The 27,190-nt window shown below is 39.6% G+C and overlaps 2 protein-coding genes across 2 annotated transcripts in view; one reads left to right on the top strand and one right to left on the bottom strand.

Annotated features, from left to right (window-relative positions):
- Positions 1–18,239, bottom strand: part of eml2 (EMAP like 2) — a 56,405-nt gene extending 38,166 nt beyond the window's left edge. Inside the window, exon 1 of the mRNA XM_041809663.1 lies at positions 18,121–18,239. Within this exon, the coding sequence (XP_041665597.1) occupies positions 18,121–18,235 (115 nt within the window). The 5' untranslated portion in view covers positions 18,236–18,239. The remainder of the gene's footprint in view (positions 1–18,120) is intronic.
- Positions 18,240–21,390: 3,151 nt separating this feature from the next.
- rhbdd1 (rhomboid domain containing 1) lies at positions 21,391–27,060 on the top strand. Its single transcript, XM_041797740.1, has 8 exons — positions 21,391–21,620; positions 22,587–22,751; positions 22,937–23,216; positions 23,393–23,525; positions 24,374–24,462; positions 25,147–25,212; positions 26,427–26,570; positions 26,656–27,060. Exons 2-8 carry the CDS (start codon positions 22,599–22,601, stop codon positions 26,763–26,765), a joined length of 975 nt encoding a protein of 324 aa, XP_041653674.1. The 5' UTR covers positions 21,391–21,620; positions 22,587–22,598; the 3' UTR covers positions 26,766–27,060.
- Positions 27,061–27,190: the final 130 nt, after the last annotated feature.

Raw genomic sequence — 27,190 nt, 5'->3', positions numbered from 1 at the left:
AGTGATGGGAAGTCCGGCTCTTTTCAAAGAGCCGGCTCTTTTGGCTCGGCTCCTAAAGAAGAGCTGGCTCTTTAGATTAAAAATTGTGTTTCGCTCTTTCTGCTCCCAAAATGTTGCCATAGACAACATGGCGGTTCATTATGGCAGCCTCCGTGAGTGCGACCCGCGGTAATGTAAATTTAAAAAGCTTTTTTCTAATTTTGTAAAAAGAAAACGAAAGTTTAAAGGGGATGATTGTGCACTTATTTTAACATACTTCACATAGATATATTAACATTATATCCCATGTACACCGTTTCTGTTTGGCGAAATGCAGCCAAATTCTACACACTGTACCTTTAAAAAAAACAAAAAAACATGTTTTCTGTGCTCCTATACTTAGAGATAAATTGAATATGCCATCAAAGGCTTGTTTTTAAGAGGAGAAAAGGGTTAATAACACTTGAATTTGGATTAAAAAGCATTATCTCTTTTTAATTTTGTAATACCATGATATAATACCGTTATTGTCAAAGGCAAAAAAATTTGTTGATATGATTTTTAGGCCATATTGCTCAGGCCTACTGGATGTTGTGTACTTATTCAGCTAAATACATGACAACCATGTTCTTTTGTTGTAAAAGAGCGTGCACACCAGGACATCCAACTGATGACTGTCCTCCCTGTTTGCTTTTCTCCTCAAGTCTCATTTGATCATGAGTTTCTGTTAAATTTCTAGTCTGCTTTGAAGTCGAGAGGAGAGTAAAATGTTTAAAACAAGTTGAAACTATCCTTATCTCTGTTGTTTCCTACATTTAGTGTGTTGCCAGTTAAAAAAAATGTTTAAATATTTTTGACTTTATCTTTGATTATTAATTGGTCTCTTGTCTTGCAAAGCAAGAGTGCTTTTTTTTTTCCTCCACTGAGGCTTGAATACCGATTACGTAAAAGGGATTTATCATCATTGGACATTGTAAAAGGACATTTGTGTGCACAATTGGTTAAAAGTGACAAAAAATGGCAAAAGGTGGCAAAAAGCAGTTGAAGAAATGGGCAAAAAGTGATAAAAATTGGGTAAAAAGTGGAAAAAATGTCAGGAAAATGTGGCAAAAAAATGCAAAAATATGCAAACAGTGGGAAAAACTTGGAGAAAAAAAGTGACCAAAATTGCATATTGACAAAAAGAAGCAAAAGTGATCAAAAAAAGACAAAACAGGGTTAAAATAGGCAAAAAAAGAGGCAAAAAGTGGTCTAAAAAAGTGGCAAAAAACTGGGTGAGAACATGGCCAAAGAGTGGCAAATGGGGGTAAAAAGAGTAAAAAAGAGTGGGTAAAAAGTGGTAAAACTGGGAGAAAATGGGGCAAAAAAGGAAGAAATATGCAAACAGTGGCAAAACAGGTGAAAGAAATGTAAAAAAATTGGCTTCGAGTGACAAAAATGGGATGATTTGACAAAAAGAGGCAAAAATAAGCAAAAATGGACAAAAAAGGGGTAAAAATGCAAGAGTACCTTGATGCAGACAAGATGGCCGACATACATCCAATCCATACCGGAAGTCTCAACCGGAAGTCCGTACGTCTAAGGTTAGGCTTAGGCATTAAAACCTGAGTGGTTAGGTTCAGGGTAAGGCAGTGGGAAGGTGATATATTTGAGATCCAGCACCAAGGGTTAGGCTTAGGCGCCAAAAAGACTGACAAACACTGGCAGCTGAGTCCAACACGAAGAAGAAACTTCCGCTTGGGACTTCCAGCATGGATTGGATGTATAGCGACTCCCATGTTGGCCATCTTGCCTGCAGTTGGGTCCCTATCTGAAAATGGGCAATTAAGGCAAAAAGCGGTTGAAAAAAAGAGGCAAAAGAGGGTGAAAAAGGGGTGAAAAAAACCTGGATGAAAACAGCAAAAAAGTGGTTAAAAAAGGGGGGGGCAGCAAAAACTGGATAAAAGTGATCAAAAGAAGTGGTAATACTGGATTGAAAAAGTGGTGAAATGGGTTGAAAAGTAGCATGGATGAGTAATTCCAATATCAGAACCCAAATAAAGCACGAACACTTATCAGCTCCAAAACGAGGTAACTGCTAGCCAAGATGCTAGCACCAATGCTACCGATCCAACACACATGCACTGACATCATCAACAAATCACAACTTGTAGCACCTGAATTTGCAATTAAATGTGTTCTCTATTTTAATTTTGTATTAGCGTGATATAATATCATTAAGGGCAAGAAAAATACCATGATATGATATTTAGGCCGAATCCTCCTGGCCTAACTTGAGATAATGCAGATAGACAAGTCAAACAAAAACAACATAGTAAAGGCCTTTTTTAAGATCATGTAGACATTTAAGAGCCTAAACACTACATATTTTTAATTAAAGAGTAATTTTCTCATTTTCATCACACTTTAAATTGTTCAGCAGAGTTTAAGAGTTTATTTATTCCTTATTCTATAAAAGCCCTTTGAATCTCACAGGTATCTGAGGAAAAGTCTCCCTCTGATCTTCAGAGCTAGAAAAAGACGAGAGAAAAACCACATGACACTGGCTTTTCCCCGTTTAAAATGGATGAAGTAATTCAATAAAGCAGAATTAGCTTCCAAGCACCAGTTTCACTGAAATGGCTTCAACAAGAGCCGGGTATTTGAAGTAGAGCCAGGACTCCGAATACTTAATACATAACACAAAGCAATGGTTTGGTGTGTTATGTAGTCAAAGTCTCAGAGACTGAAATATGAATTGTTTTTCACTTAAAAGACACAAAAGACAAACAGGAAACATCCGCTATGATAACTTCTGTTAAAAAGTCACAGTTATAATGCAATCACAAGTCAAAACTTGTTTTCAACACTTCATAAGATCACACAGCTTGTGCAGAAGCTAGTACAATATTCCCAGCATCCATCAGTGCAGCACTGTAAGCTGATCCGGGGACACAGAGAGGACTGTTACTGTTACTGTATCACATCTCTCAGTCAAATGAGACAGGAAGGACCCAGAGGGAAAACAAGCTCCAGATTTACATACAGAAATCCAGCTCAGAGGAGATTTGCATGGAGACATGACGGCTGGACTGACGGCTTCATTTCTGATTACATCTGGCCCACATCACTCACTCTGGCCTCTTTAACGTCCCAAACTGCTCATTTATCTCAGTTATCAGCTGGTTTATCTCCAAAAGACCACAGCCTTTAGACATCAGACAGTTTTACATTCATGACTTAAAAAAGAGACTGAGAAGCAGCAAATGTTGATGAGTCTGAAAACCTGGGAATGAGTTCACCTTCAAGCACTTCCTGTTCCTTCGTCATGAAGTGTCCTCACAGTCTGTGAATACAGGGACAATTTAACTGTTATATCTGAGCTAAATCCAGTCCTTGTTTGTGTTACTCCTTTGGACAGAAAATATCTTTCTGAACATGAGTTATGGGTATAAAATAACAAAGAGGTGAGTGAGAGTCAGAAACAGGCGTGAGAGACCGCCGTTTAGTGAGGTAGGAGAGGGCAGATTGTAGGTGGGAGGAGATGGAGGGAAAAGAGAGAAGAGAGAGATTAATGTTTGACTAAATAAAGCAATAATCTGAGCTGTTGGAGCATTATGAGCACAGCAGCAAACACAGATAAATAAGATGGAGACAGTTTTATTATCTAAAACCACAACGTCAGTTTACACTGTTCTTATAAACCCGGTTTGTTTATTCGAGGGTAAAAACTGCACAGTAAGGAAGTCAATTTACTATGAAGCTTTTCTGGCTGCATTGTGAGATTGCTGAAGTGAGAACAGTTATCACCACATTTACAGAAGCTACACTGTTATGGCAGCATCAGTGGATGGCACAGTGAATCCTCTTGGATTTAATTTAAAGCTCTCAAAGTTTTTTACTTTTTCTATGACATTTTTTTACAGTGATACACGATTTTAATGAGCCCTGGGATCTAAAAAAAGTACGCAATCTTAAAAATAACACACCAGATTCATATGAAGTGTGTAGGAGAGGAATTAATCCATCAAAATAGCTGGTACTGTCCAGTATGCACGTTGGAAGCTTTTCTGTACTGAGGCCAAACATGACCAGTCATGACAAAACTTGGCAATGTTTTCTGTAACACAGGTAGAGCTTGCCAGTGTTTTTGTGGAATTTAGACAGTGTGCATGAGTTTTTTTTTTTTTGCCATGTCTTTTAAAAGGTGACAACAGCCCTAGCCTCTATCACTTATCCCTTCCTTACATTTTGCACGTTGAAGTCTTGGGGTATGGTGCCTTCGAATAGAGGGGTACGGTGAAGTGCTCAGGCATACACGGCCCTTCAATCTGAGATTTCCCAAAGGCAAACGCCAAACCGAGTGATCTGGGAAATCTCAGAGAATATCCTGTGAATGATCTATGGCTGATCCAGAAATGTGAAAGTTGATATTGTCTTTATAAATAATGCAAATTCATGAAAATATTATAATATCATAATTAAAAGTTGTTCCAATACATTTAAGTCATTTCAACAAGCAAGAAAGCAAAAATCCCTTGTGGACACCAGTTTAGCTCAGTTAGTAGAGCAGGTGCTGTATACAGAGACTGGAGACATCGACGCACTGGATCGATTCCATATAAAAATAAAAGCAGAAAGCCCAAACAATAATATCAAGAAAGACGCTCCTCATACTAGAAATGTCCGATATTGTCATTGTGTCTGTTGTGTAAATACTGTCGCTGATTACTGATGACAGACCAAGAATCAGCAGGGTGGTCCCATTTTATAAAAGATTTCCTCACTAAAGGCTGGCATATACTGCAGGATAACCGTGCTAAATTTTCACCTGATTCCGCCCCTCTGACCAAAGTCAGCAACGCAGCATGAGCTAATGCTTCTGAAGATTACCTCAACAGATTTTCCTGTGGTGTGAGGTGCTTTTAGAGTAATTTTACCCTCTTTAAACTGCTCTGAAAATGACAGAAGATTGTAGCTACAGAATTAAATACTTATTGTTCGATACTTACAATCAGATATCTTGTTCTGTGGAGGATAACTGAGAGGAAAGCCAAGCAGGCTTGAGCAGGATTATTACATGGAACCATAGCCAATCAGAAAGCAAGCTGACCAAAGGAGGAAGCACAGCAAACACAGCCATGGCAATGATAGTAAATGTGAAGCGTATGAAAAATTATTTTGCCCCTCCCTGATTTTTATTATTTATTTATTTATTTTTGCATACTTGTCACTTAAATACTGAGCCCCTTAAGGGACATGTGAGAAAAAAAATAAAACTGATGGTGGATTTTTTAATTTTTTTTTATGATGATGGAATTTTTTTTTGAAAGAGTTTGCGAGATCTCGCTAACTGTTTAAAAAAAATCCATCATCATAAAAAAAAAAATCCATCAGTTTTATTTTTTTTCTCCCGTTTTTTACGTTTTTTCTCCCATGTCCCTTAAGGGGCTCCATACTTAAATGTTTCAGCAAACAAATTTTAATATGAGACAAAGACAACCCGGGTAATCACAAACCGCAGTTTCTAAATGATAATTCAATTTTTTTAAGCGAAAAAGCCATCCAAACCTACCTGACCCTATTTGAAAATTGAAATTCTCCCTTCTTAAATCATGAATTAACTGTGATTTATTACAGTTTTTGGAAAGCTGAGTTAAATTTAACTATCCACACCTAGGCCTGATTAGTAGACTAAAACATCCATGAGAGCAACACAGCATAGCGCCATCTAAAGACACTGAGGAATAGATGAGGAACAAAGTCACTGACATCTATCTGTCTGGAAAGGGTTACAAAGCATTTCTAAGGCTTTGGGACTCCAGCGAACCACGATGAGAGCCATTATCCACAAATGGAAAAAACTTGAAACAGAGGTGAACCTTCTCAGGAGTGACACAAGTTAGCTCAACACCAGTTAAACCATGACACCGGCTCTCTACATCAGACAAAATAAATGATAAAAAGGTGGCATCTAAGTTGAATGTGGTTTTTGAGTTTTGTAAATTCTGGAACACTCTAAAATGGTTTTAATTTTCAAAGTTATGTTAATGGTTTTTATGGTTTATTGTTAATGGCCTCTGGCGGCCTACATGGAGTATCTTTGGGGCCTACCAGAAGGGAGCAGCCTACACTTTGGGGAGCACTAGTTTAGCTTAAACAGTGTAACTGACTTCATGAGGTAGAGCTTAAAGAGAAAAGAAAGCAAAGGTCGTAAGGCTGGGTCAGACTACACAAATCTAGCCAGATTTGGCCCCATTGCATAAATTTGTCTCAAGTTGGCATTTTTCATGGTTAGTTTAAGCTGTAAGAGTTAGCATGTCAGGGCACCTAAGATGAGTGTTACTGCGGACAAAAGAGAAAGAGAGAAGAAAGACACTCAGCAGTGTAAAAGAGAGTAAACAGGACAGATCAGCCAGGTTCACCTTCATCTCCTCTGCTGTCAGATCACACCTGTTCTAAAAAGCTGCAGAGCCGGCTACTTTTCTATTCGCCCTTGAATTATCACACACATAATGCAAACACATACCCAGTTACACCTCAGTGAGGTTGCATTACTCTCATACTAACCAGGGGCCACATGTAGTTGGTATGCAGCAGGCGAGACGCACAGATACACAGTGTATACCTGACTACTTCCTCAAACATGAACAAAAACACAATCCTGGGTGTTAAACCAGCTGATACCAGGCTGATTCACTCAAAGCTGATATGAGGAAGCAAAAAAAACTCAGAAGGATGAATGGATGAAGAGGAGGAGGAAGCAGCTGTGGAGTAGGAAGAAGAATGGAGGAGGAGAAGGATCCGGATGATGAAATCCAGAGGAGGGGGTAGATGGAGAGATGGATGATGGGAGGTCGGTGTAGGGCAGTAAGAAAAGTGAAGACTGCTGAAATATTCATGCTGCAGTGAAGTGATGAGGATGATGACGGTGGAGCTCGTCTCGCCTACCTGCCATCGTACCCTACAAGAACCCGGTCCCTCCTCCTGTCAATCACAGTCCACGGACGAACACTCAGACGGGTCGTCCACTCGCTCTCACTCTTCCTCCCCACAAGGCTCAGACTCCCTCCCCTCCCCTCACCGTCTCGATCACTCCCTCTCTCTCACTCTCCATCCTCTTGTTTAACCACTCCCTCTTTTTCCTCCTCTCTCCCCTTCACTTCCTGGACCACTCCTTCTTCCCCCAATGCTCCCCTCCCCCTTTTTTCAATCCTCCTCCTACTCCTTTAATTCCTCCTCCTCCTCCTCCTCCTTCTGTCTTGTTAGGGAGAGAGGACGGAGGCTGAAGGGGTGGAGCATGGCAAAGGCCCAAACACTCACATAGACTCACACGCTGCACCAGCATCAGCATCTGTACAGCCAGGCACCACCAGGAAGAGATGCTGCAGAGCTGGACTCCAGGATCAATGACACAACCACACAGACAAACACTACAGGCACACAAAGGTGACACAGCTCACACAAACCAAATGCCCTCACTCTGTTTAAGACTAGGGGTGTAGTTCTGTTTGTCCTGGACCATGTGGGTATGAAATAATAACCAGTTTTAATGGTAACAATGAAAAAAATCCCATTCATACCATCCAAAATTCAATTATCATAAAAATGGTTTGCAATAACCACACACTATATGGACAAAAGTATTTGGCCTCACCTGTTAAAATATACAATTCAGGTGATTCATTCAGACCTGTTGCCACAATCAAGAACCATGCAGTCTCTATTTGCAAACATCTGTGATACTAAATGGGTCGTTCTGATTCATAGTAAAAATTTGGGACATTTCCGGTGACGGCACAAGCAGGAGACAGGTCTCTTAAAACAGGGACTGTCCCCAGAAATCAGGGGCTTCTGGTCCCCCTAACTCGCTGGCCCTAGCTGCTCCTCATCTGCTCAGTTAAAAAAGTATTCTCAAACTTTAGAGTCGGTCTCATTAGTTACAAATATCAATCCACTGTTGAAATCTGCATTAAAATCAGCAGAAGCGTCCTTAATTAGCTCACTTAATGAGCTGCTGATGGTTATATTATGATGCGTTCAGGTCAGCTCAGTAAAAACAAATAAATAAAAAATATGCAAATGTGATAAAGTGTGATGTTGTGTTCAAATGTAACACCAAGAAAATGAAAATTTAGTTTTTGACAAGAAACTTCAATGACTACAGTTGAACTTTTTTACAGGTACGTTGTTCAGGGATCAAGGAGATACAACGTTTATAGAAATAAAAGGCAAAATAAAATATTTTCCTGAAGAATAATGTAGAAGGCCTACCTAATATCACATAATTCCTCTAAACTCCATTACTGCATCATCCACTGGTTCATCTTTATGAGGTGCTAGAGAGTTAATGTTTGTCAGTTTAGACCAGTGGTACTCAACCTGTGGCTCTGGAGCCACATATGGCTCTTTTGTGATTATTTGTGGCTCTTTTATGTCTCAATCTTAATGACTATTCCCCAAGAAACCCTGAAAAAAGGAAACATTTTTGCCCATTTTTACCATTTTTTGCCACTTTTCACCCATTTAAGCTACCTTTTGTCATTAAATACAACTATTTACTACTTTTGGCCCATTTTGCCATTTCTTTTTTGCCACTTTTCCCAATTTTTGCCCCTTTTTCACAATTTTGTTGCCACTTTTTGCCCATTTATGCTATATTTTGCCATTAAATACCCCCTTTTCCCCATTTTTTTTACAATTTTTGCCACTTTTATCCCATTTTTGCCCCTTTTCACCATTTTTTTTGCCACTTTTGCCCAATTAAGCTACTTTATGCAATTAAATACCACTTGTTTCCTTTTTTCACATTTTTGCCTCCTCTTTTTGTTACTTTTATCCCATTTTTGCCCTTTTTCACAATTTTTTGCCACTTTTCGCCCATCTAAGCTGCCTTTTGCTATTAAAGACCACTAGTTCCTATTTTTCTGTCAATTTTTGCCACTTCTTTTAGCCACTTTTAACCCATTTTTGCCCTTTTCACAATTTTTTGCCTATATAAGCATTTTTTTGCTATTAATTACCACTTGTTTCCTATTTTTTGCCCCTCTTGACTGCTTTTTGCCCATTTAAGTCACTTTTCATTCTCTTTTTTTTGCCTTGTTTTTGCCACATTTGGACCATTTTTTGCCACCTGTACCCCATTTTTTTGTTACTTTCTGACTCTTTTTTGTGCTTTTTCTCCCCTTTTCATCCATTTTTGCTTCTTTTTGACCATTTTTGCCATCTTTAACTTATTTTTATTGCTACTTCAAGCCTTTTTTGCCACTTTTTACCACTTAGATTGTGGCTCTTGCGAAGGTATTTTTCAACAATTTGGCTCTTGGTTGAGCAGGGTTGAGTAACACTGGTTTAGACAACCTTAACCTGTATTCTTATGGAAATCCTTTAATGGTTAATTTTGCACTAATTATTGTTTAAGCCCAACTATCGACAAGAAGGAAAACCTGTTGCAACTATAAACAACAAATATTCTTTTCTTTTGCTGCTAGTAATCTCAAAACAAGGGGGTTAAAGCAAAATAGTTCCTCAGCGATACATTTGGTGAGGTTGTCCTCCTTATATCCAGACAAATGCCAACAGAGTTATCAGAGCAGAGGTGTGAGCAGCAGAGCACTGTGTCAGTGTGTTGAGTAACACTGCAACCAGAGCTGCAGTCACATACATGAGTCAGGCTTTCACTGCCTCAGTCTCCTTTAATCTCAATCTACAGCTCAGAGAACAAAGTGTACTCTGCACCACTAACAGGCCCTCAGAGCACATCTATAGGACCAATGACACTGTGAATACACAGTGGTACACACTTTAGTTTTTCAGTGTAAACAGCAAGGATGGGACTCATGTCAAATCTGGTTAAACACAGGTTTAAATCACACTAGGTCAACTGGTAAGGCAAGGTAGCAGCAAAAATCTGGAACTTTTTATTTGACACAAATGTGTGAAACTGGTCAGCCAGTGGTGGCTTACAGTTTTAGCACGCTCTCATCCTCTTCACCCAAATTTGATTCTGGATGTGAGAGGGCTCCTCCTCACCCTAATGCTGCTGCTGCTGATCAAATTAAACCTGAGAGTGAAACAAGAAACTAGAGAGAGAATGATGGAAGCAGAAACAACGCCTCAAAATCTCTCATTTTCAGTATAAAAATGTCCTAAGAACAGAGTGGTTTGCTGATATGTAATCTATCACATTTCTTTCAGTGTGATGTCATCGAGTTATGAAGACGGGGCAGAGTGATCCTCCCTCTCTGTGCTGGCTTCAAAGGTAGTAATAGGGTGTTGGGGTACAGTACTGCTGAACTTGTCCAAACACACCCAATCATATTTGACTACGAGGCTGTCAAAAGAATAAACATTTTAATCACAATTCCTCTTAAAATGTCTGTGTTAATCATGATTAATCAAATCTTTTTTTAATCAAATTTTAAAATTCCACCTTTTTGCATTCAAAGGTGTTTTTGTGCCATTTTTTTTATTTTTTAACCATTTTACATTTTTTAACTTACACTAAGGGACTTCCTGTTAAGATACAGACCAGCTTTTATAGCTAAATCAAAAATTTTAACTCAAACTTTATCACCGTGCAGATGACTTTTGACTTGTCCACTGAGCTGTCTGTGAGTTTTTTAAATTAAATGAGACATTAAGAAGCAGTGGCAGACTTATTTTACATGGCTTAACCTAAGTGTTTTTAAGGCACAGTAAACTGTGTAATTAATCTGAGTTAAAAAAAGACTAGTGCACTAACTGTGGACCTTAATAAAGATTAAAGAAATGATCTAGACAGCCCTAGTTCTTACTAATAAGTAAACTAATGTCAATTCCTAAATGGATTATTGGATATTCAGGGGCGCTAAATGGCCCGTGTTGTATGTAGGCCTCATTTGGCAGGTTACCTCTACAATTTTTAAACACTTTTTACCTCTGAGGAGGTTATGTGATCGGGAGGGTTTGTTTGTTTGGTAGTTTGTTAGCAACATAACTCAAAAACTTATGGACGGATTTTGATGAAATTTTCAGGAAATGTCAGAAATGGCATAAGGAAGAACTGATTAGATTTTGGGAGTGATCCGGATCACCATCTGGATCCAGTAGTTTTTCAAAGAATTCTTTACTATTGGGAGATAGGGCTAATGGCGGAGGTCTGGAATCTCCGAGTGCTTTTCTAGTTTTAAAGATTGTTTTTTGGACATTTTGCCTTTATTTCATAGGACAGATGAAGGAAGAGAGATTGAGGGAAGACATGCACCAGGCGTGTGCCTGGACTGGTAACGGACCAGTGTGATGAGGACCACAACCTCTACTTAAAGTGTCACATGAATTAGACCCCACCCCACACACACACACACACACACACACACACACACACACCTTTCAGAACTGTGTGCTGAAACAAGCCGTTCTCAGATTTTCCCCTAATGATGTCATGTGGGGTGTTAGCACAGCCCCCAGGTTCAGTTACGCCCTCCTCTCATCCATTTCCGGATGGGGGGGGAGTCACGGGTGGAGTCAGACAGCTCACTAAACATTTAAAGCCACAGACACAGAAACAGCTCGTTCTGAGCCGGTCTGAAACAGAGGGGTTTTTAGACACGTAAAAATCCAATACTGGAGTACTTTTATCAGCAGCAAACTTCACTGGCATGTTTTGGGGACCTCTGAGACCAATATAAGCTTGTCTTAAAAGGGTAAAACATGTCCCCTTTAAGGGCCCCTGCTCTACTGAGCTGCACTGGCACTCCAGCTTTCCCCCTCATGTGAGAAATTAAATCAGGAATTGACAACGGTAACTTATATACTAGTTTATTTACTAATGTTTAATAGTAAATAAACATTTACTATTTCTGATCACAGCTGTGACTTTAAGTCCCCTAACAGAAGTTGTTTGCACTTTTCATTGCCGCTCAGGTATTTAGATTGATGCTGTTGAGCCTCTTTATCACTCATTTCTCACGTTTCTCCATGCTTGATAATAAAATGTAAAAAGACCTCATGATTGATGGGACAGTGCTCTTCTTTTGATGCTTGTGGAGGGAGTGAAAGCAAATCCTAATCCTTGTTAATGCTCCTAAAAGTCACAGACGGTTGGGGTTAAATTAAGCAGGATCCTTCAGACAAAGCCATTAAGTTAGTTTGAGGCGCTGCAGGGAGTCATTATCTTACCTTACATGACAAAGAGCATCTGTCTGACATCTGATTAAACTGTTAACACTGTAAAGGCACAAGGCAGAGCATGTCTGGCTCAAGGTGTGACCAGGTGGTGGAGGAGAGCAGACCTGATGATTGCATCGTGGAGGATCTCTGGTTACAGACAGACGGCAGATGGCAGAGGAAAAGACAGGCAGAAGTAAAGCAGACTGATAGAAACAATGGTAAAATAGAGAAAGAGGTCGGTTAAAGCTTGATCAGCAGATGCTGTGCCGCTGTGATGAACAGTAGAGACAGGATGTTTCCTCACAAACACGTTCTGATCTGTAACACTGTCGTCTTATTCTCCGGTCTGCTCTGTTCAGTCCACCAGCAGCACAGAAACACCTCATCACTTTCTTCCTTCTAATGTCATACCTTATCATGTAGGGCTGTCACAATACCAGAGTTTGACTCTTTGATAAGATGCAAGTAAAAACCAACCAATACTGATACCTGATTCAACAGCATGAGAACAAGAACAGAGGTCCTAGACAATATTGGCGTATTTTGTTTATAATCACCAAATATTGCAGACAAAGTCCTGCCTGCTTTTGCACAAACATGTTTGCAACAGTGCACTCTTTTTTATGCTCTCACTCTTTCACAACTCTCCACTATCTTCTTTGTCTTTAAGCCAAAGCAGCAACTTTTTAGGTTTTTCTTCGACCCAATAGTGCTACAGCTATGCATCTAATCTCTCCTTGAGAACGGCTGCAACATACTGAGATACAGCTACTGAGAGAAATCAAACCTTCCTCTGTGTCTGACAGGGTGCTAGTGGCCATGCAACAGTTGTATCACTGCTTGGTTTTGATTTTGGTGTGCATGTTAACCAGCCAGGTTTTCTAGCACCACATCTCACAGGGGGGGATACACACGTCTCATGCATTATGAACAGAAGGCCCACCAATTTTTACCACAAGTTGTGCACATCTCTGAGCCAAGAATGCTAAATAAAGAGCCATATTCACTTTGATTAAGCAGATATATACTGTAGGTCCACAGTTCAGGTGTCCTTAGCTCCTCTCTGCTCTCTGTCACAAGTGTTAGTTTAATTATAATGCAGAAATGTCCTTTAAATAAATCACCTGGTGAAAAAAAGGAAATTGCAAATCTACCAGAGGAGACAAAATGAAATAGTGTATTTAAAAGTAGGTCTGAATGATTTTGGGAAATAATATGATTGCGATTTTTTCCCCCCAGTATTGCGATTGTGATTTGATATGCAATTATTCCTTAACTTTCTTTTGTTCCTTAATGAGGGCTGAACAATTCTTTTAAAATATCGCGTGCTGATGATTTTGACTCACATTGCCAAATGGATATGAAATTGTTGCATTGAGAGGTTTATGTCATTCTTATATTTAATAAGAAAAAAATAAAAGAAATGAAGAAGGTAGGATTTTTTGTTGAGTATTCTAAAAAAGGCACTTGAATGATTGAATATGTCATGCATAACATTTCTGCAGCAAAAAAAAAAAAGTTTAAAACTGGTATTTTGACACAAATTTTAGGTCATGTAAATATTGCACCTTTTGCGATCTGAAAATTGCAGCTGGCCATATTGTAGTTTAATCAATTTTCGATTAATTGCCCAGCCTTATTGAAAGTATGCAAGAGTTTTACTATGATATTTTGAATTACATAGTTTAAGATCAAGCAGACTACCCTGAAGAAGAGCAGACATCCTGGAAAAAGAAATGACACCCGATGAAGCAGCTGAACTCTCACTGAGGGACCATCTGTCCCTCTGTGAGCTTCTCTACTAACCTGACACTGTCCTCCTTCATTTTTCATTTTTATCACCAGCTTCACTCATCTTCTTTGAATCTCAGTGTACAGAACCATTTTCACCAACAATCCTCACAGCTAAAGGAGCTACAAGTAGGCGATCAACTAAGTTTAAATTTCAATAAGAACTTTGGCTTCCCATAAAGATGAAAACAAAATAATCACAGTTATAGCTGGGGAGTTAACTGAGATTTTGATTAAACTGCAATCTGGACTCTTGAAATCTTGCACCTTCCTGAAATGTGTGAAAATACAAGTTTAATATTTTTATGGCTGCACAGATGTCATGCTCCACACGTCATGCAAACATTCAATTGTCAGTTTGTCTAGAATAGATTATTATAAATAAAAATGACATAATATGATCATTCCCTTTAATACAAAAAACCCCATCATGTCTGCAAAATGAGTCAAATAACTGCAATGAGGGGCACAGATGGCCTAGTGGTTAAGGTGCACCCCATGTGTGCAGGTGGCCTGGGTTAGGGTCAGGCCTGTGGCCTTTTTTCCCCGCATCTCTCCCTACTCTCTCATCTGTTTACAGCTCTGTCCACTGTCCTTCTCCACAGAGTCACAAAATGCCCATAAATAAATAAATAAATAAATAACTGCAATTTGATTTTTTTTCACATTTCTCTGCCCTAATCCAGATTAAAGCAATACTCTGCTTGCTTTGCCTGTGGACACCCTCCCCCCTTCACAGATAAGCATTTGCTTTGCCCCTCCCACCAAAACAGCTCTCGCTTTAATTTAAGTGAGGAGCAGAGGGAGCCACAGCACATTCCCTGAGTCATCTGAAAAGAGAGCGAGCTAAAAAAATGACATAAAGGCATTTATTTTAGGAGTCAGACCGAGAAAAATGTAAAATAACTTGCTAAGTTTGTGCAGTAGCATTAGTAGTAGTAGTACAAGTCTGCAAATGAATTTAATCCAAACAAAAAGACCCTGATTTTGATTTTTGCGGTGCATGAGCAGCCCTTGGAGCTGCAGGACGTTTTGGACTGTGATGCTCACCAAATGGCTCTAAATGGCACATGTTACATCTTGGATAACAAACACAGCTCTGATCAGACTCCCATGACCCCTTGCTGTCTTTGCATCTGCTGCTCAGTATGGCCGTCTGTGGAGTTTGGTTGACTGCTGGGACAGCGAGCCACTCCACACATGGTTTACTCTTGGATAACAACATCAGCTAGCATGCATTTAAGCGACTGGTTTAAATTAACTGTAACAGCTGCAGGAAACATGGCCGTCTTGTTCAGCCGGCAGAGTCACATTTGACTAATCAGCCACAATCCTTCATTGTCAGCACAGATACGATCCGCCATGCATGCACCAGAAGCTGGAATATTTGCATCATATTTGTAAAGGAGGATGTGACAGATAAAGACAGCATCACATTGTGTATTCAAATCCAGGTAATATCAAAGGTGTGATGCTGTGATCAGGTAACAAGAATCTCTTTCATGGTGACAACAACCAGCATGCTTTCACCCTGTCAGGGTTTATAAATCTGCTACATAAACTGAACCAGAACCACAAGTAAAATACAATTATAAAAGCTTGATATTACAGTAGAACTCTATTAGAAGTGACGTTGTGATATCTTTTGTAACAGCAATAATTACTTTAAAAACAAATGTAGCAAGTTTTTTATAGGCACAAAAAGGGAAATTAAAATTTCAGTTATAAAATCCTAATTCAATTATTTGGTCTTTCAGTCAGCTGTGTGGTGGTGCAGTGGTTAGCACCGTCACCTTACAGCAAGACAGTTCCTGGTTTGAATTCTCATCCGACAGAGCCTTTCTGTTTGGTGTTTGCATGCTCTTTTTGTGCATGTATGGCTTCATTCAAATGTACTCCAGCTTCCTCCCACAGTCTCTAAGCGTGGTTGTTAGGCTTGAGATATATTTGCTATTAACCAGACATACACGGACACGTGACGGCTTCCAAGCATCCCCTGCTTGGCAGACCCTGCTGGTTTGATCGATGAATGTGCATGTTCCCAAATATGAATGTAACATGGCAGTATATAAAAAATTAACCATTTAAAGGCAAATGATAAACTATTTAAGACAAACAGATAAACCAAATCCACAATTTTCCACATCATGTGTTATTGCCACTGCAGAGAGACAAACACATCTGTCAAATCAGCTGTAGACGGATATAATCTGTTCTAAAAGTCAGTGTTTGCACCTGTAAAATGTTGAAAATAAGATTGGTGTTTCAGTTTAATCAGCGACCAAAGCTGGTGACTGTGCTTGTGGTTGTGTTTATATTAGTGTCATTCTCTTCATTACATATGCTGCTGTTAGACAAGCTCATTTGACTAAAATGAAACACAAAGAGACATTTGCAAAGGCTCGCTGTTTTCATCAGCTGCTGTAGCCAGGACATCTATGAACGCTGTCAGCTGAGAGTCACCAGTTCACACAGTCACTAATTAAACCGATACACCTACATCCATGTACAGAGGAAAGCGTTGCAGAAATAAACTGCAGACAGTGTGTTCTGACCACCAGTCATCAGTCTGAGCTGATCTGATCATACTATTGATTAATGATGTCAATATTATGTGACCCATCATAGTTACCTCCCTGAGTGTTGCCATGTTTGTAGTTAACATCCCACACATCAGGAAGCTGTATGCGGCATGAGCTCGCTAGAAGTTTCCTCCAGTAACACACGTCACATACAGGCTAGAATATTAATAAGAATGGTCATGGTGAAGCCACATATACATACAGACATGCAAGGGTAAGTATATTACTGGTCATAAAGGGGGCTGATTATCAGAACAGATACTAGGCATTTGGCCGATTATCTGTATTGGCATTTTTGTTTCAGATTGCTAATAAATTAATCAATCAAAGTGTATACAGCTTCTGCTCCACTGCAAGGCATTTCCTCCACTCTGGCTTTGTTTCCACTCTCTTTCCATAAACTACCTGACTGGCTAGACGTCAAACAAGCACTAGTCAGTCATCACTGAAGCCTGACACAGTGAGTGTATGACATCACTTCCTGTTTTCCTGTTGCTAATGTGTTCCTATGTGCCATTTCTCATGTGGACAAAGCTAGTGCTAAAATTCTCATTTTGCTTTGTTTTGATCCTGCAATTTTATTTTTTTCACATTATTTTTAATGTATTTTATTCATCTAACAGTGGATGCATATTGGACTACAACTAATGATGTCCATGTCTGCCCAGAACTGGTCAGCCCCTACTTGTTAGGTTAATTTGGTGACTAAAATAATCCATAGGTGTGAGTCTGAGGGTGCCTGGTTGTTTGTCTCTTCCTGTCAGCGCTGTGATTGACTGGTGACCAGTCCAGGGTGTAACCCTACCTCTCACCAAATGACAGCTGGAATCAACACCAGACCCCTGTAGCCCCTACATAATGGTGTAGATCACGAATGGGTGGAATTTTAGTCTCCTTTTTCTTTTTGTCTTTGAACAAATTAGGAAAAATTAAAACCATAACACTATTTTTCATTCTTGTAATGTTATGAAACATGATGATTAAAGATAATTAAAGAATCTGTTTAAGCTTCAGCTATAGCTTTTTGCAACATATATCCCATGAATCCACATAAATCAAGCATTTTTATTGCTAAATTCACAACAGCTATGCTAAGAGTAGTTTGAGTTTAATTTGACTGAAGGAAATGGTGTGACAGTGTGTAAAATGTTCACATTCTGATTAAGAAAGCATTGCTTGTTTGCAATAATTTCATAACGTTATGCTGTGTTGATTGCAAAGGCTCATATAGCTTCATAATGATAAAATTAAGATCTATTGTGCAGCCCTATTTGATATCACCTTGTTCTTTTGGATAACAGCCACTTATCCCAGCTGAAGGCCCCATTCAAACACAAAGTATGCACAGAATATTTCTCAAACTTGCATGGTGCATTTATGAAGACATGTTGTGTAAATGAAATAAAATAAAATGAATGCATCTGTAAATCTAATGAGATTCATACATAATGCATCCAGACTACTCGGGCAATAACAAGACTAGGTGGTGGATTTTTCTATTCGATTAATTCAATGAGTTTGCCCACACATGTTTGAGTCAATTCATGCATTTTTTAAGAGACAATCCAAGTCGGCTGACAAGCTGAAATATATATTTTTTTTCTGTAGAGTCAGCTGAGGTGAACGAGAAGCTGCTCACCGTTGTTGCAGTACTGTAGCAGCAGGTTGGTGCTGTCGTACAGGCTCCCACACGAAGCAATCCGCTCAGACATCATCCCCTCTTTTCTTTTTCCTCCTTTCTTCGTTCCTCTCATCCGCTTCTTCGTCCTCCTTCCACCCCTCTGCGTCTCTTCTTCACGCCGTCACCCCTTCCTTTCCTCCCCACATTCATAAACAGACAAACAAACGCACACCTTTACCTGCTTCTGCTCCCCCTCTACTCTCCCGCTACAGCTCTCTGACGGCGTCAAGGTGCGAACTCAGCAGCGAGTTAGACTTCCGCTTTCAAAATAAAACACATAGAGACCGGGGAAACTTTCCAGGAGATCATTTGTTTTTAAAGTTTATGACGTTAGCCTTTTGAAAAGAAAATTCTTAGGATTTTTTTTTACCATTATTAATATTTTTCTGTTCTTAATAAAAGATTGACCACATCATAGCTTTAAGCTAATTGTTATTTTTGAGGTTTCAAAAAGTTACAACATTAAACACACACGCCTCCAATATTATCTTGACTTACAATGATAAGTGTAATCTTCATATTTTTTTTTGCACTGGTGGACACTGACTGACACCATCATGCTGATCCTTATAAGTGAAGGATGTTCACCTGCAGAGCTGCTCCCATTACTCAGCACTAGTCTGTTTTTGAAACGTGTCTTTGCCAGCAGAGAGAGATAGTCTGAGCTTTATTTTAGTTTGGATAAACAACCTCTTAAATATTTTCCGCAAAATTATCGTTTCCGGTTTTAATCTACCTGGCTCTCGCTGGTTTGACGAAAGATCCCGGTCGAGTGTTCCTACCGCTGTTACTATAGCAACAGCCTCTTCGCCAGCTCCGGCTCGTGATCATTGGAGGCGGCAGTGAGACAGAGCAAGACGGAACTGACGGAACGGTAGTTTTTATTTGTTTAAAACCTCAAATCATTAAGTCGTTTGTGGACAGAAGACTGCTGTAAAGCTGTAGCTTATGTTTCTCACAGAGAAAAGCGATCCCGGTGTCATTGTAGTCCTGAATATTTCATCAGGAAACTGTTAGACGTAGCTAGGCGTCAAAGAGTAATGAGGAAGGCAAGAGTAATCCTCACATTGTGGCACAAAGAGTTTTAGCTGCTTTCTTATTAGAATCACAGCCGATTTAATATATTCCTCAGTTCCCCTTTAATGAAGATTTTGAGTGGCTAAATTTTGCCTTGTGGATAGGATATTTTCCTAAAATAACCATCAATTTAAATAGGTATACTTTTATGTTTTAAATGAAACAGTACTGTGCACTTTCCAAATAAAGAGAGAATTCAAAATTTATTAATTATATAACTAGATGCATCTTTCCAGAACCGATTTGTGTAGAGAAAATGCCAGAATATGTTTGTCACTGTTTATCCCACTATGAGCTGTTTAAAACATAGGCTACACTATGCGGACAAAAATATTTGGCCACACCTTTTAATTATTGAATCCAGGTATTTCAGTCAGACCCATTTGTGTTTAAAATGGGTAATTCTGAAGAGCAAAGTGACTTTAAATGTTGTATCATGCTAGATGCCACTTTTGCAATAAGACAGTTTGTGAAATTCATTCCTGCTGGATATTCTAGTCAACTGTAAGTGATATTATTAGAAAGTGGAAGAGTTTAGGAACAACAGCAACTCAGCCATGATGTAAAAGATCATTTAAAATCACAGAGTGGGGTCAACGACTGCTAAAGAGAATGGTGCATAAAAGTTGCCAATACTACCGGTTCCATAGCTGAAGGATTCAGAACTTCCACTGGCATTAATGTAAGCACACAAACTGTGCGGGGGGAGCTTCATGGAATTGGTTTCCATGGCTGAGCAGCTGCATGCAAGCCCCACATCACAAATCCATGGAGTGTTGTAAAGCACATGACACGACTGTGGAGTAGTGGAAACGTGTTCTGTGATGTAAATGTTCATGGTTCTCTGTTTGGCAGTCAAATAGAAGAACTTGACTGGCTGCACAGAACCCTGACCTCAACTGTCCTTTTGGGATGAACTGCATTTGAGATTGTGAGCCCAGCCTTCTCATCCAGCATCAGAGCCCTTATAAAAGGAAAGCCACCTAAGAAGAGTGGAGGCTGTTGTGGCTGCGAATGGGGGGGGGGGGGGGCAACTCCATATGTCCATATAGTGCATAGTACTGACTAGCAGGGTAACAACCTTCCTATGTATGATTTTAAAAGAGACTTCCTTACTTTATTACTCAGGAGATACTTGGAAGGAAGATATCAGATATTCCTTAATTAAAGTCACCAACAAATGTAGACTGATGAGAGACCATAGAGAGGGTAGAAGTGACTTCTTTCTAAAGTAAAGAGCATATTGCTATTTCTAAGGTTGACAGATAAACAGATTTTATCCACTATAGGGATGTTCTGGGGTCCAGTGATGGTAAACAGACTGGTTTGGATAAGAACTTGGACAAGAAAAGCTTAGAGTAAGACAGGATTAACCTTCTGCCTATATCAGCAAAACTTGTCCATTCAAAGATAAATCTCTTTGCAACGACCACTTGACAAGTGAATTCTGTTTTCCTTTTCAAGTCTCACAGAAAGTTCCATATTAGCTCATTTTCTATGATCTTTGATTGTGTGATCAATTTAAATTCAATTTTAATTTACGTTTTACTTAGTGTCTTTGTCAAACTTTATGTCAGTGTGTGTACTTCTTGGCGGTGACCACTGGAGGACAGTAAACACTGCTTTTCCAATTTGCCTACGCGTTCATATATTGGAAAAAAAAACAAACAAACAAACAAATGATAAACAAACAAAACCTGATGAGAAAAAGTGGTTGAGTATGAGCCGAAATGCATTAGATTAAACAAACAGTTTTAAATTAGTCTTCAAAGTGTAGACCAGTAAAACTACGGCTAAGCTTTGGTACTTGAAAAGATGGAACATATATATAGAATAATGACGAACTATATCATCAGTAAATTTAAAGATATCAGAGAAAAAAAGACTCAAAATAGGATTATTATCCTCAGCGTATCTGAGCCTGAACAGTGTTGTGGTCACGTGACAACTTTGTCATTACCATCCAACTGCCAGGCAAAAAAATAAATAAATAAATAAACAAATATTTTATTTCCCTTGAATAAAACTGAAACACAGCCGCTGTAGTTCGCTTTCGTAAAATGGGTGGGTTTTAGTTAAAATACAGGGAAGAAATGTAATAACGACTCTTGCTTGTTGCAGTCCGGAAGCGGAAATACTGCAACACACGCTAATACCGCGGGATAGAAGTTACTCGTAACTGCGAGGACTGATGAAATACGCAGAAATAACTTCGCCGACGTGTTCCTTGCGGTTATTTAAGTGCGGGTTATTCGAACGGCAGGTCATACATGTATATTTTTAAAGTGAAAAATTAATGTTAGCAGCAGTCAAAGTAGCAGAGAGTGGTGGTCTATGACGGCTTCGGTCTGTAAACTTCCTGAACACCAGCTGAACTGACAGTAAGTTTCAAAATACTCACATTATGCTGAGGTTACCGCTGTCTATGGAGGGGTTTTACTGGTAGTAAACAGTTAATATTTTACTTGTTATAATTCACAACTTAAATTTTACTGTTTGGCTATGGCTAGGCTTGGTTAACTTGATTGTTTTCAGGGCAACGTTAGCTTATCCAGGGAACTCTTTATCGGTTTGATCGACGGAAGAATAAATCGAAACCAATGTTCAATACTTTTTCTTCATATTGAGGTGAAAATAACAACAGGGGATATTATGCAAACTAGCTCGATGATGTCAGAAATATCACTAGAAAAGCTTCATGGAGGCTAATAGAGAGACTGAGGGCTGTACACGATGGTACAGCCTCATTTAAACCACAACAGCATATGATAGAGAGATTTGATATTTAGAGCAACTTACATCCCTCATTCAACAAAGATACCAGAAAGTTTGAACTTAAATATGATGCTAGTAAAATGAAATGATATCAATACCTGTTTGGATAGGACAGCAACAAACACTGAAGTCCTGCACACCTAGTATAAGGTGAATTTATTTTTGAATAATCAATAATCTTATGCAAACACCTACACCACATCCAACCTGCACAGAAACAGTGCAGCATATTTTGTAGTTTAGAAAGCAAGTTTGTTTGCCGTTTTCAATGGGTTTAATCCTCTCCTATACACCTGTCTTATGATTAGGATATTGTTTTCTCATAGCTGTGGTAGCATTTCAATCATTGTTCTCTGAAATAATGCAGATTGTATAAGTTAAAAAGCCCCGGTACCAGAAAGTGTTTATAATTTTAACAACCTTATCCTGCAAACACTTGTAGCTCTCAGCCTTGAACCATCCAGAACAATAATACTACTGATGGATATCAGAAATGGGAGCTGCTTTTCCTCGGTTCATGATCTCCGTTGTTTTTTTGTTGTTTTTTTGTTTTTTCCCTTTTTTCTTCAAAGGTTTTGTTCAACATGCGGAACCGCCAGAGGGGATCCCATCTGGGCCTGCTGCTTCTGGCCTCCCAGCTGTTCCAGGTTGGTCTGGACAACATCCCACCAGTCACACTGGCTGTTCTGGGACTCAATGCATACCTTTACCTGTTCCCTGCAGCTCCTCTGATGAAGGTAATGCACCTCTACAGCACTGACACAGACAAATGTTCTTATTAAAACAATTTTAGAGTTATAAAACAGTCAGTAGTACATGGTGAAGAGGTATAGGATGTTTAAGAACCTTTGGACATTACCTTCACTATAATTAGTGGATATTTAACATATGAATAATTAAACCACTTTGTATGTATTCCTAGGCCTGTATTAGTGTCCAGCAGGCGTACTGGTACAGTGACTGGCGTCGCCTCCTCCTGTCCCCGCTGCACCATGCTGATGATTGGCACCTCTACTTCAACATGGTGTCCTTCCTCTGGAAAGGGATCAAGCTTGAGCGTCGTCTGGGTGGAGCCTGGTTCCTTTACCTGCTGTCAGTCTTCTCTCTTCTCACGGGACTGGTGTACCTGATTCTGGAGGCTACGCTGACAGAGCTGACCCAGGATCAGTCCTACAGTATGACCTGTGCTGTTGGCTTCTCAGGTACAGACTTATCTGCCAAATTCCTTTAAATAGTCCAGAGTAGAAATTGAAGTGTTGTAACTTGTAGAAGATAGAGTAAACTGTAAAATAATGCCAAATAGATACTGCAAAGTATTTCTCCTGACGCCACACAGCCTACTTCACCTTCTTGAACTCTTGTTTGTCTGCCTTTCTAGGCGTCCTGTTTGCTCTGAAGGTGCTAAATAACTATTACCACCCTGGAGGAGTGACCTATGTGATGGGACTCCATGTGTCCAATCGATATGCCAGCTGGGTAGAGCTTGTGCTCATTCACATAACTTCACCTGGGTACGTTTCTTTCTGAAGTCTCTTACTCAAATCCACCAACCTATAAAGCCTCCAGCTGGATGTCCTGTAGCAGGGTCAGTCCTTTGAGGGATGTATACTGTTGCTCTGGGTGTGCAATCATACAGTCTAAGATAATGATGATAATGTTTTGACAGTCCTCCAAAACAGAGATATCATAGTGTCTGTAAATGGTATGCATTTGACCGTTGCAGTTGTGCACTCAAACATGCACAAACACCTCCAGAGTTTTTTTATTCCCACCCTCATCACACTGTTGTTTACTGATCTCCATCATGCACTTTTATAGCCGCACAGATAAGGTAACCATAGGGAACTGTAGGCAGTGCCGTGAATGGTTTTAAACCCCCCACACTCCTAGTTGTGAAACACTAGTTGCACCAGTGTCACTACTGCAGAAAGCTCTGATAGTATGAATGTTTTTTAGAGACTGAGCTGAAGCTTTGCTCTGCAGCTGGTTTTGAAAAACACCAGTGAGAGAGAAGTAAAGTAATACTTCGTTAAAATAATAGAGCAAAATTTTGACTTTGTAACAAATACAAATATTTGGAGTTCAGTGCAGCAAAATAATAAAATTATCAACACATACTTCAGAGCAACATCATCACTCTCATTACTCACCTGCCTGTTTCAGATCCTGCTCTAAGTTCAGGAGAAGCTGGTGAACATGATAACCTTTTAACCTCTCTACCAGAAGCCTTTTCAGGATTTTTGGAACTTCCCATCCTCATGTCTGCTGATACCACGTACAGTCTGATGCTATGAGTCAAAGAGTCCACTGGGTGGCAGTGTTTCATTAATAAACGCTAACTCCCTCTCTGCCTCTGCAGGACCTCCTTTGTTGGTCACCTGTCAGGTATCCTGGTGGGTTTGCTCTACACTGCTGGACCACTGAAGGCCATCATGAAGAAATGCGCAGGTCTGACACTCTTTATCTGTAACTGTGTTGTCTGCATCAGTGTTGTCCTCATGCATGCCTGGGTTCTCTCCTGTCACAGTCCAGAGACCTGCTCATCAGGTTAACTGGTGTCTTTAAATTCTGAGAGTGTGTCTGGTTGTCTGGCCAGGACACTTATAAAATGAGATTCCACCTTAAATACATTTAAAAACATTTCAGCCATTTGATTGACTGGTGACCAGTCCAAGGTGTTGCCTCTCCTAATGCCCAATGACAGCTTAGATTGTCTCCCGCCCCCCCTTGACCCTGAATGAGATGAGCAGTATAGATAATGGATGGAAGAGACAGGGTAACTGCCTATGAAGCCATCAAAGAAGATCTTTGGACCTATTTTGTGATTGAGATGTGATTTAGTTCTTGTGTTAGCCCCTTGATAGCTTTTATTTCTGTCACTGTCGTAACTCCTTGTCTGAGTGATGTTAAATATTATTGGAACAACGATGGTGCCGAAGATAAAATGTAGCAGAGTGGGACAAGCTGCTGTGAATAAGAGGAGAGGGGCAAATCTGTCTGTGACAGATCCAAACCAATAGCCTAATCAAATACAACCAGGTACTCCTCCTGCCTCCCAGGTTTAGTGTCATCCTGAGGGAAACACTCCTTTGTCTTTACTGAATGACTGTTTTTATACTTTTATCATCCCAGAGTTTGTGACCTCAAATGGATATAACTCCAGGCCGGGCATGCACTACAGCTCTTCAGGCTCTTCAGGTACCGATCATACACAGAAAACTACTTTACACATGTACCGGGTGCATGTCTACAGCTTGACAAATCATCTTTATTTCATATGCAACCTGAGTTTGATTTGGGCATCAAAAGTGGGTTCTCAGTACTTAGAGTAAATTTTAAATGGCTTTTACTTGGGTAGATTTTTAGATCAGTACTTCCTATCGCTAGGGTGGAAGGGCAATTTCAGTGCACATATGAACACAAAATGCTTTGGAGTCTCAGCCTTGTTACAACAAAGGTATCTGCTGAGAATAATTTTTTTGTTGTTGTTGTTATTTGTTTTGTTTTTTTTACAGTTAATGTAGTACTGTACCTCTGGCATATGTGCTCAGCTGGTAGAGGGGACAGGAGTGTTTACAGGCTGAAGTTTCCATGTGGAAAGTTAAAAAAATGAAAGACATATAAAACCATTGCCAAAAGTCACAAAATGAATATTCTATGATAATCAAATATTTGTTGGCATTCATAGCCTATCAGGACAAGCCGCCCATTTCACATTCATCTGCTTCCAAAGTCCTAAAACTATCTGTTGGTGACTTGCCAAGCTGGTTCACTGGTGACATCATCAGACAGTTTGCTTTGAGCTGCGACAGCTCAGTTCAGACAGCTGCAACTGTCGCCAGAGATGTTCTAAACCAGCCTCATTATTCTGTGAATCTTTGGTCTGAACTGGATGTTAGATTCTACAAACAAAGTGGATTCCTCTTACCTTAGAAGTAAACCTTTTAATTTTTCCGTTCATTATTTGTTGGCATTTTTATCTTGTTTTTACATCAGGTTTTATCCAACTTTCACAGATTTTTATTTGTTGGTTCCTAAATATTTTCTTTTATATCATTGTTTTAACGTTAATTTTTCAACTTAATTTGCCATAAGCCGTAATGCCAGACTTAGCACTTCTTAAGGGGCATTTACAAACCAGTGAGTGGTCAGAGAGGTTCCATATGCTTCTCATATGCCGTTCATTATCAGAGTACGTAATGTGTGTTAAATGAACTATTATCCATTGGCTTTTTGAAGATGTTCTGCTTTGAAGGGGTTACATTTTTAGGAATCAACATGGGAGCAACGGATAGGAAAAGGAAATGTGTAGTAACTGAGGGAACTGAATTTAACATGCTGTTTTCTTGAATTGTAAATGTTTCTACCTTGTGTAGTATGTTTACGTGTTTAATCCCTGTCTTGTCTTGTAGGCTACAGAAGCACTGGTGGAGGATATTCGGGATATCACCAGTATGAACCAAATTATCCATCACATCCCACATCATCTTACACAGGCGGACTGACGGAGGAAGAGCAGCTAGAGGCGGCCATCAGAAACAGTCTGAATGACAGAGGTGAGGGAGCAGAGGGGCTCAGGGGTGATGCTTTTACATTCAGGATGACATTTAGTTATTTAAATCCTGTGTTATTGTGTTTCAGGAAGAACAGACCAGGCAGGGGCTCCTCCTCCTCCTTATGGTTTCCACCTTCCAGAGGAGGGCAGTGCTGAGGACATCAGGATGAGGAGACTGAGGAGATTTGACAGCTGATCTGCTTAAAGGAAGAAGGTTTAAGTGACAAACCAAAGGAGGGAGAAGCCCCTCCTAAAGCCAGACTTCAAACTCGCCAGTGAAGAGCTCCCTGGATGAGAAGGTCCAACCATACAGATCGTTTACTGTGAGGAGGACTCTTCCTGAAATGTTCCTTTGAGGCAATGAGCCAATGTAATAGGGCTGGGTATTGCTAAGAACCTCACGATTCAATTCTATTTCAATTCTTTAGGTTGCGATTCAATTCGATACAATTCGATACAATTCGAGATTGATTAAAATGCTTTGATGTTGATTCCGTGAGAAGTAGAAATACACAAATGACCTGTTGACAATTTTTTAATAATTATTTTTATGCCCATGTGAACATATGTGGTAGGTCACCTCACATTTTTGAGCAATAAAACATCTGAAAATAAAAATTT

This window comes from Cheilinus undulatus, linkage group 2 (genome assembly GCF_018320785.1).
Source record: "Cheilinus undulatus linkage group 2, ASM1832078v1, whole genome shotgun sequence".
NCBI lineage: Eukaryota > Metazoa > Chordata > Actinopteri > Labriformes > Labridae > Cheilinus > Cheilinus undulatus.
The sequence above is the reverse complement of the archived record's forward strand: the minus strand, read 5'-3'. Positions and strand labels throughout refer to the sequence as shown.

Bases quoted from the DNA above. Each gene is read 5' to 3' on its own strand.
- rhbdd1 (XM_041797740.1), top strand. From the start codon at position 22,599: ATGCGGAACCGCCAGAGGGGATCCCATCTGGGCCTGCTGCTTCTGGCC. The intron at 23,526-24,373 runs GTACGTTTCTTT...CTGCCTCTGCAG, and splicing joins ATTCACATAACTTCACCTGG to GACCTCCTTTGTTGGTCACC. The intron at 25,213-26,426 runs GTACCGATCATA...CTTGTCTTGTAG, and splicing joins CAGCTCTTCAGGCTCTTCAG to GCTACAGAAGCACTGGTGGA.